This window comes from Mustela putorius, unplaced genomic scaffold, assembly GCF_011764305.1.
Source record: "Mustela putorius furo isolate JIRA1106 unplaced genomic scaffold, ASM1176430v1.1 tig00003932_pilon_pilon_pilon:0A:0A, whole genome shotgun sequence".
Classification (NCBI taxonomy): domain Eukaryota; kingdom Metazoa; phylum Chordata; class Mammalia; order Carnivora; family Mustelidae; genus Mustela; species Mustela putorius.
In genome coordinates this window covers 7,837,121-7,847,097 of record NW_025422077.1, presented here as the reverse complement: position 1 = coordinate 7,847,097, position 9,977 = coordinate 7,837,121, and the positions used below count along the sequence as shown (strand labels likewise).

The following is a 9,977-nucleotide window of genomic DNA, read 5'->3' as shown; positions in this document are numbered from 1 at the left end:
CCCCGGCCTTGTCTCGCGGTAGGAAGGGCGACCGGGTCGCAGCTGGCGTAAGTCCGCTAAAGCCAGTTTGGGGCGGGTCCTCGGTTTGCATTTTCCGAGAGTCATGGACCTATTTCTTCGCGCGCGTCCTGCTCCGAGGCAAATGCCCAAGGTGCGCACCTGTCGCGTGCGGGTCTGGAGTCCTGAGGGAGCCACGACTTCCCGCCCCGAAACGAGGCTCTATTTAGACTTTCCTCCCTCCTCCTCAGACCCCGCGGCGCCCCCTACCCCCACGTCCTGAAGATCATCACCTTGGCCCTATCAGACTCGCGCCCTCGACACCTCCAAGCGTGGTTGTGAAGGAACAGACGGTAACAAAGAAATCCATCTCTTGGGTCTTTATCAGAAATTGTTTATTGGCAGGGGGGAGATCCTCCAGGAGACTAATTTGCTCTTGGCTTTCTCCCACCCAGTTTTTTGTTGGCACAATATTTACACCTGTACAATATACAGTATTTCTCCTAAGCAGAGCCCGAAGCTTGGGGAAATCTGGCCGGCGAGGCAGCGTCAGAGCACCGGGGGGTGCTGGGAGGGGTGCAGGTTGAGGGCGTTGGGGTGGGCGTGGCCGATCAGGTTGAGGTAGTGCCGGTCCAGCCCCTGCACTGGCGCTAGGAAGGGGCTGTGCTGTTGCGCAGGGCTCGGGAGCGGGACGGGCGCGCTGGGCAGGTAGGGCAGTGCCGGGCTGCGGGCGGTGCTGTGCGGCCAAGGGAAGGGCCCGGGGGCAGCACCCTGCGGGAACACGGAAGCCTCCCCGGGGCTGTGGCCCGCGAGTTCGGGCCCGGCTGGGTGTAGCTGATAGGAGAAATCCGGCTCCGGGAGCGAACCTAGCGGCTGGAAGGCGGGCTCGGCGCCCAAGCGGGCTTTGGACTGCAAGAAGGCGAGGATGCGCGCGTACTTGGTGTCCTTGGTCTCCATCCGCTCCACGGTGGTGAGGTAATGCACCAGGTTCTTCATGCACTCGTGGTAGCCGTAGTGGAAGTAGTTGGCGAACTCCGTTAGCAGTTCTGCTGGAGGGGCCAGTAAACCCGCAGAAAGGAAAAACAAAAACAAACCATGAGCAGCCCCTTCCCCACCGGGAGCCCGACATGTGTGCCAGGCACCTTCCTCCCGTCACGGTTTTTTTGTTTTTTGTTTTTTGTTTTTTGGCCAGAGTTCCCATTTGATGCTTGTCCTCTCCTACCCCAGTCTGGAGGCCAGAAAAGCACAAGCAAACGACCTCCTTCTCCTTAAGAACCAGACCCCACCCTTCCCACCTGAGAGCAGGCGACGGATCCAGCATCCCCAGAAACCCCCGCCCCCTTGCTTACGTAGAACCTCGCCCCCCACCCTTGGCCGCATCCAGAGTGGAGACCTCTCCTGCAGGCCTTCCCCACTGCCACCCCCATGTCTCTATGCGGCGAACTCTCCCTGCCCAGGTTCCCCTTTGCCCAACCCGCGCCCACCTTTTTCCCTTCCCCGAGGAAAATCAGCCGAGTGCAGGGCTCTCAGGTACTGAACGGTCATCTCCAGGATCTCCGCCTTCTCCAGCTTCCCGGAACTCTGCAAAAGGAGGAAGGGCTCCTCGCAGCTACCCCGCAGGCTCAAGCCGACCCCAGCAGTCTGGATGCGCGGCTTTATCTGGAGCAGTGAGCAGGGCGCCGCAGTGGACCTGCGCAGAGGGTCGCCTGGGGCTCACCGGGCGCTCGGGCCCCCAGAGTCTCCAGACCCGCTGCATCCCTGCCGAGAGTGGCAGCGGAGGATCCCCAGCGCCTGGCTGTGCAAGCTCGGCCTCTGACATTACCTGCTTCGCCAGGGCCATGGGCACAGTCTTGCCCAGCTCGTTCAAGCAGCGGTTAATCCGGTCCCTCCTCCGCTTTTCTATCACTTTGTGGGAAACGGGGGTTCTCTGCGAACAGAGGTTTGTACGTTTAGGATAGTGTTGCCTAGGGAGTCGTCAAAGGCATGGCTGTAGCTGCGTGTCAACCGTCTCCCCAGCCCGCAAAGCTGCCCAGGGGACCCCCCCCAAGGGGTCCCTGCCCCTCCACATAAGGGTTAAATGAGCTCTGCCCTCCCACGCGCAGGCTGGTGCGCTCCTCTTCCAGCTGCCCTACCCGGCCGGGCCGCCCTACCCGGCCGGGCCACGCCGTCAAGCTGAGCGCCAGGGCACTGGGGAGGTGGCCACCAGCCTCGGCGTGGGCTCCTCCTCAGTTAAAGAGTTTCCTCTCTCTAACCTCATTCCCTACTCAAACCACTCAAGGTTCCTCCGCACGAGAGTCCCGCGTGCCGCATCCCTGCCGTCTGTCCAGCCAGGTGGCAGCTGGGGGAGTCAGACGCCCCCACCACCAGGGCGCAAGGGCCGCCTGGGTTCAGCCGACTCACTTTGCGTTCCTTGAGCTTGTCTGACATCCTGGTCAGTACGCGCCCTCGGGAGAGGCGGTGGCGCGAGAGTCACCCGTCCACTTTCCGCCTCGTGTGCTTCCTCGAGTGTCCCAGGTAGACTGCCGCCTCCCAACTCCGAGGGACTGCCTTATAAAGCGGTCATCTAGGGCTCCAAGTGCATTCACGAGTTGAATTATTCCATAGGATTAGGGGAGCTGCGTTTGGGGGATGTATGCATTCAAGATCAGTTTTAAAGAAGTTAAAAAAAAAAAAAATTAGCAGCCGAGGGGGGCGAGCTGGGGGCAGATCAGCTTTGTTAATCCACGTGGCCCTTCAAAGGACACGTGATCGGCGGGGGAATAACATTTGCATGGCAACAGCCCAGGCGGGAAAAGGAGGCGGTAAACTGGGGCCGGCGGGCGAGCGAGCGCCTGCAGCAGTCGCAGGCGCAGAGCGCCGGAGCGCAGCGGCCGCGGGCACCGGGGGGCGAGGACCCTCACAAAACAGTGTCGCCTCCTTTAGTCCCACCGCTGAGACTCACACGATTGCCTGTTTACAAATCCCAGCAAGCCCGCAGTCCCAGCGCCGAGTGCGTTTTAAAGCCTGTCCAGAGTCATTAAAGTAATTAAGTAAGCCTTTAATAGGCTGTTCCGCCGGGTTCAAGGGAGAGCTCTTGGAGACGGAGGCGCCCCGTTTGTTCCCAGGCTTTTCTCACACGACTTGGTGACACGTCCATCTCCCCCCTTTTTGTTTACACCGCTTTATTTGTCCGGACATCCCGGCAGGTGTGGGGCTGCGGCTGGCACACGAGGCTCCCGCCTCGCCTCGCCCCTCCCGCGGGTCTTTGGCACGCGACGCTCCCCCCTACTCCCTGACCACGTCGCTTGCTTTCTTCTCTCCCCCCCTCGGGCTCTCTCTTCGCGGGGGGAAGAGGCTCAATTTGTAGCCTATTATCCTATACGAAAATGTCCATTGAAAAGTATGAATAGTTTCATTGGGCTAAATTTTAATAATGCCAGAGGGTGGGGGAGGAGAAACAGGCAGGCGTGTGTGTGTGTGTGTGTGTGTGTGTGTGAGAGAGAGAGGGGGGGGGCTGGGAGGATTGGGGGGGCAACATGGAGAGGAGTGGGCCGAGAAGAAAAGGGGGAATGCAGCTGGCCCAGGCGAGCATTATACGACGTCACCTGCGAGAGGGGGCGCCTACAGACCCCTATTCATTTGCCTAATTTTGGTCAATTTAACAAACTTCAGGAGAAATTATTGTGGCTTTGTCAGGGAGGGTGAAGCCTTCTGATCGAATTAACAGCATGTTTTGATCCGGTAAATGTCATTAGAAAGGGAGAAACAATCGCGCTTAGAGTGCTCTGAGTAATGCGCCCAAGTGGAGACGCCAAAGCGCACGGCTCACAAAGGGAGCAAGTAGCTGCCACAGGGAACTTTTGTACCCGCCCATCGCCCAAGTTTTGACACAAAAAGGCATTATTTCATACTTGAATACGTTTAATCCAACGATTGTCTATTTTCTGCAAACATATTTTCACAGCATTGTTAACTTTTTATGTCCCCCTTTCGCGGGCGCCTTTTCTTAACGTTTGGGGGCGGGAGAGCGCAGACACTTTGGGCATCAATATTTGTCACTGAAAAGGGCTCCGTGAAGTTAGGGAAGTTGATCTCTTTTTTATGGTTTTAGAGAGCGAATATATCGGGGGAGGAGGAGGGAGGGAAGGCACGAACAGAAACCAGGGAAGAAATTTGCCGGACGGGCCCGAGGGGAAGGAGGGGGGCGGCGGCGGCTGGGAACTCTGTCTGCCTCCTGCGCCCCTGCGGGCAGCCTGGCCGGCGGCCGGGGGGGCCTCCTCCCCCACCCGCAGGGCTCGCTCGCGTTTGCAGCCTTGGACCCGCACCCCGGGGGTTCCAGGCGTGCGGGATATAGGTGGGATGTGAGCTTTCTTGCAGATGGAAACTATAAAAATGACTTTGGTTTTACTACCTGCTCTAGAGCCACCGAGCTGTCACCTTTTTCTGATCTCTTCCATCTGAGAACAACGGGGACCTTCCTTGCCACCGATAGCTTTCCCTCCTTCTCTGCACCCCACCTCACTTACATTCTCTCTACTCTGCTAGGCCATAGCAGGACCTGGGCTCTCCCTTTGCGGGTCGTTGGTCCTCAAGCGAAGTGACTAGGGGGGGGCCCCCGCTGGCTGGTGGGACCTAGGGGACTCCTAGGGCGCAGAGGCAGTTTGGGTGTTGTGCCTTGGGGAAGAGGGCAGCCCACCCGATGTGGCCTGGGAGGTGTGGGGCTTGGTCGGCCCGACGCACCCAAGGTGTCTCTTGGTCTTGCTTTCAGTCTCGGTGGGACGTTTCTTTTTTACATCACGCCAGCTTGGACACGACCCGCACCGTCCCGCAGGTCGCTCGGCCAGCCGCGGGTGCCCTCTCAGGGGTTGTCGATTTCAGTACATTCACTCGCACACAAAAGGATTAAACACAAACCCTTATCATCCAAATTAACTAACGTGAATGGGTAAAAGGGAGCGCGCACACTTCTCACCCCACCCCACCCCCCTTTTAAGCCAGCGGACTAGGCGTTGATCCTCTTACTGCTGGTGTTAACCGCCAGCTGCAGGCAGGCACCTTCCACGGGCCAAATTTCATTCTGTGCAAACTGTTTAGTTTCCCGTGTTTGCTCTAGGAGCTGGGCTCCCCAGCCTGCCCAAGCAAGGCTGTAAGTACCCCAGTGTGGCTTGGCAGGGGGTCCAAGTGAATGTGGGTAGGTGGGTGGAGGTGGGGTGCAGGCACGTGCTTGCTCAATGCGTCGTCCCCCCCGGGGCGGCAATCCTTTCTGGGAGAGAGGGTATGTCTGGCCTCACCCGGTTCAGAGGAGGCAAGGACTGTATTCTGTCCCAGCCTGAAAGCTCCAATCACACTGCCAGAAAGTGCCTGGCCGGGACCCTCATGGCCATCTTCCCTTGAATCCTCCTGGGCAGGATTGATAAAGTTGATAAAGTATTCCCTGACCTTGACCTGTTCCCACCCAGAACCAAGCTGTGTCCTCGTCTTTGAAATGGAAACCACAAGTGTATTGACTAGGCCACGAGGTGGCCTAAAATAAGACTGAAGTGCCCAATTCAGTGTTCTTTTGCCCAGAAGTTTGTCCTGCAGTGGCTCTCTGGTGATTCTGTTTCGTGGGTTCTGCACCTGTGTGTGATATTTTCATTCATTTCATGTTCTGTTTTTTTCCCCTCATCTCGAAAAGAGCTTCCCTCTCCTGAAAAGGCCACAGTACTTTCTCATGAGATTTGTTAAACTGACCCAAACTGGACAAACATTTGGGGGGGGGGTGTTGGATACTCGTCTCTCAGGTGGTGTCACCTGTGCTTGCTGGCCAGCAGGGTCCTCTCCGTGTGCGGGAGACTGAAAAAAGGTCTCTAAGCACAGAAGTTTCTTAACATCAGAATCATTTCAAATGAGGCCAACATTAGCCTCAAAGCAAACCTAGGAAGACTACTTAGAAATTAGACAATGCTAACCAAATATTAGTCCTCACTTAGACTCCTAGCATCTGAAGACCTTTGTGGAGAACACGGCTGTCACAAGCAGAATATGTATGTTAGGGTTGTGATCATTGCTTTTTTTTTTTCCTTATAGAGTTGACCTATAGGTTCCAAACACTGCAAAGAAGGACTCTTAGGGGTTTCTTCCCAATTCTAGAAACTGAGGGTTTATGGATTTGGGAAGGGGAAGAGGAAGTGAATAGAACAAGAAAATGTAGTGACTATTTGGTCATTTTAGCCGAACTGCTCTAAGACACAGTGTTCTGGGTGGTTTCAGAGCTCTCCCTCCAACACTAACCTCTAATGCAGAGAGCAGGTTTTTCTAGTTTCATTAATGGGACTGGGGATTGAATCAAGTGAGAAAATGTGAGTCTTTGCCAGAGAGTGGAGAAGACGGGGCTCTGGCGGACCCTCCTCCACTTCTTGGGACCAGCAAGAGGAGGGACGAAGGGAGTCGAATTCCTAGACTCTCTTTCTGAGGTCAGTAGAGTCACAGGATGTGGGATGGCAGGTGGCAGGATGCTTCCTCTGAGAAGAAACTGAAAGACCATCAAATCCAGCACACCATTTTACTGCGGGAGTGTCTGAGGGGGTGAGGGGAAGACCTGAGGCTGCTCAGCGGTGCACACCAAGCTCCTGGCTCAAAGTGTTCCCCTGCTTGTGGCTTTGCTGTGTGGCCTCCAGGGCCAGCTGCTCCGGCTTCCTCTCTGTTACTGTGCAGGAGAGTCTAGTCAAGGGCGCTGTGACGTAACGCTGGCAAGCTTTCAGTAGGACATCCGGCTGCCTGCCGTTGGCTGGCGTGACTGTTACTGGAGGCATCAGCTGCGTCCTTGGTCCCACTTTGCGTGCTCCTCCTTCTCACAAGTGCTGTGATGGCAGCATGTTGTGAATCCCAATAGGAGCCAGAAGTTGGGAATACCCAGCAGAAAAGGACATGGCCCATGGGCTGGCACTCTAAGAAAGGAGAAAATATTCTACTGATGGCCCCAGTCCAGTAGCCTCAACACAGTGGTCACGACCTATGCCTATTCCAAGCAGGCATGTATCGGGTACCCTCTTAGGCTGGCAACTTCTCTGGACTTTTCCTTACTCAGCATCTCTGCTTCCTCACCCTGCTCTGATCACCAGTAGTATTCTCAGTTCAGTGATGGCATCCACAGGAAGTCAGTGGGAGGGTCAGTGCCTGTCCATGCAACCTGAAGATGAGGAGGGCCAGTGTAACTGCAGTCGCTCCAACCATGAAGACGCACGCAGAAGGTGCTGGAAGGAGTCCAGAGACTTGGGAAACCTGTGTTCATCATAGATTTCCCAGGGCTTTGTCCATATCTCCTTTGTTCTCGTTTCTGAAGCAGTCTGTTCTGTGCTTTCTGTTTTGCCATACAGTACCTGTCAGTCTTTGCTGACCGGGCCAGCAGCTCTGAAACCACACTTGCTACTTAGCACCACCCTTTATCCAAAGGCTTTTCCGCTTCTTTCGACCCTCATGGAAATCCTGACACGTCACACCTGCTACTGGAATCGCATGCCTTCAGAAGTTGGGTTGGCTTTGTTTTTTTTTTTTTTTTTTTTTTTAAAGATTTTATTTATTTATTTTGACAGAGAGAGATCACAAGTAGGCAGAGAGGCAGACAGAGAGAGAGGAGGAAGCAGGCTCCCTGCTGAGCAGAGAGCCCGATGCGGGACTCGATCCCAGGACCCTGAGATCATGACCCGAGCCGAAGGCAGCGGCTTAACCCACTGAGCCACCCAGGCGCCCCTGGGTTGGCTTTGTTTTAAGGAAAAACAAAGTGCTCTAATCCCCTGCTACTCCAACTGTATGTCTCAGACCAGCCACCTGGGAGCTCATTAGGAACACAGAACCTCCGGCTCCGCCCCAGACCAAACTGAATCTGAATCTGCATTGGAACAAGGCCCTCTGTGGACTCCAGTGTACTTCCGAGTGCCCGGAGCACTGCTCCAGCTGAAGCCGGAAGCACCATTTGGTATTTAACAACTGACGGTGGCATGATGGCCCAATCCCAGGTAGGAACGGCTACCCCGGGTGGGCGGCAGCAGGAGAGCAAAGGAAGAGGGGACTTCCAGGCTGTTCTAGGTGGTGCACCTTAATTGCTAGCTTGAAAGGCTTCTACGAACAAAGGGGGCTTTGTAGCTCTGCTTGTCCAGATATTTTGTAGGGCATTTGCACTACTTCCCTTGAGTGAGGTCTCCTATGTGCAAGTACTTGTTTGCTTCCTGTCTATGTAGTACTTGAAAGTAGTAGATGCTCTCAAATGTAGTTTTCCCACATTGTTTTGTTGAATGAAGTAAAAACTGGGAGAGGAGTCCTGAGGATTATTTTGGCATCCGTGCTCCCCCCCCCCTCTCTGCCTGCCTCTTTGCCTACTTGTGATCTCTCTCTCTCTGTCAAATAAATGAATAAAATCAGGCTCCCCGCTGAGCAGAGCGCCCTATGCAGGGCTTAATCCCAAGACCCTGCCTTCGGCAGAGGCTCAACCCACTGAGCTACCCAGGCACCCAGAGAAATACTACTTTTAGGAGATTGCAGGAGAGATGAGGCTGTTGCCTTTCATATTTGGATGTTAGCATTGCATCGGAAAGTGTGTTGCAGATGCCGTGAACGCTGTCCTTTATCTTTGGTTATTCTCAGCAACTGGCTTTCTTTTGGGTTGATAATTACAGCTTTTTGCTCTTAGTTAACTTGAGTGGATCCAGAAGTTACCCCTGAGCAGCTTTGCCTCATAGCTTTGGTGTTTCCTATAGCCTGAAGATTTCATCTGTTCTATGGGGTAAATTTGCACAGAAAACTAGAGGTGTATGTTACTGAAGACAAGAAAGTATTTTAAATTACAATACATGACTGAGAACTTGGGGAAAAGATTCAGGTTGGGGAGACATGGACATTATAGCAATGTATGGGATATATAGCAATTGTATGGGCTGTAATGGACATATAGCAATTGTATGGGCTGTAATCACGGAGGTCTGAGGGTAGGTCACCTGATCCCATCCATGCCTAGAGGTGACAGGCCAGCTCTTCCTCTTCCTCCTTGTCCTCTCCATTCATTCACCATCAGATCCAGCATTCACTGTGTGCCAGACATTGGATGCAGTGACATCCAAGCCACTGAGAAAGAATGTAGGGTATCTGAAGAGTCTGTAAGTTCTCACGGGTCAAAAGAAGGACCCTACTAAGGGGACAGCCCTTCTGGGGGAGACCTTCATTTGTAATCTGCCTGTTTGTTGTCTTCCACTTTCCCATTTGTACCCCACTGCTTAAGGTTTCCATCCACTCTATTTCTTTACATTAATCTTACCGATGAGACCTGAATTTGAGGAATTTTAGCTTTTTTGCAATGGGTTTGCAGCCAGAACACAGGTGTAATGAAAAATGGTGCTCAACCTAAACCAAAATGGGAAAGGAAAAGACTCAAATCAACATCATCATCCCTGGACATGTAGATTCCGGCAAGTCTACCACTGCTGGTCATCTGAGCTACAAACGTGGTGAGATCAACAAAAGAACTACTGAAAAATTTGAGGAGGAGGCTGCTGAGATGGGAAATGGCTCCTTCCAAGTGTGCCTGGGTCTTAGAAAAACTGAAAGCTGAACGTAAACACGGTATCACCGTTGATAACCTCCCTGTAGAAATTCGAGACCAGCAAGTGCTATGTGACCATCACTGATGCTCCAGGACACCGAGACTTTATCAAAATCATGATTGCAGGCGCATCTCAGGCTGCCTGTGCTGTCCTGGTTATTGCTGCTGGTGTTGGTGAATCTGAAGCAGGCGTCTCCAAGAATGGGCAGACCCATGGGTGGGCCCTTCTGGCTTCCACACTGGGTGTGAAAGAACTAATTGCTGGTGTTCGCAAAATGGGTTCCACTGAGTTGTCCTACAGCTGGACAGTATACAGTATGCAAGGAGATGGTTAAGGAAGTCAGCACCGACATTAAGAATATTGGCTACAACCCCAACACAGTAACTTTTGTGCCAGCATCTGGTTGGAATGATAACAAAATGCTAG

The 9,977-nt window shown here is 53.8% G+C and overlaps 1 protein-coding gene across 1 annotated transcript; it reads right to left on the bottom strand.

Annotated features, from left to right (window-relative positions):
• Window positions 1-299: 299 nt before the first annotated feature.
• HELT (helt bHLH transcription factor) lies at window positions 300-2,529 on the bottom strand. Its single transcript, XM_045069460.1, has 4 exons — window positions 2,303-2,529; window positions 1,760-1,961; window positions 1,482-1,638; window positions 300-1,046 (listed from the first exon to the last, which is right to left on the bottom strand). Exons 1-4 carry the CDS (start codon window positions 2,422-2,424, stop codon window positions 547-549), a joined length of 981 nt encoding a protein of 326 aa, XP_044925395.1. The 5' UTR covers window positions 2,425-2,529; the 3' UTR covers window positions 300-546.
• Window positions 2,530-9,977: the final 7,448 nt, after the last annotated feature.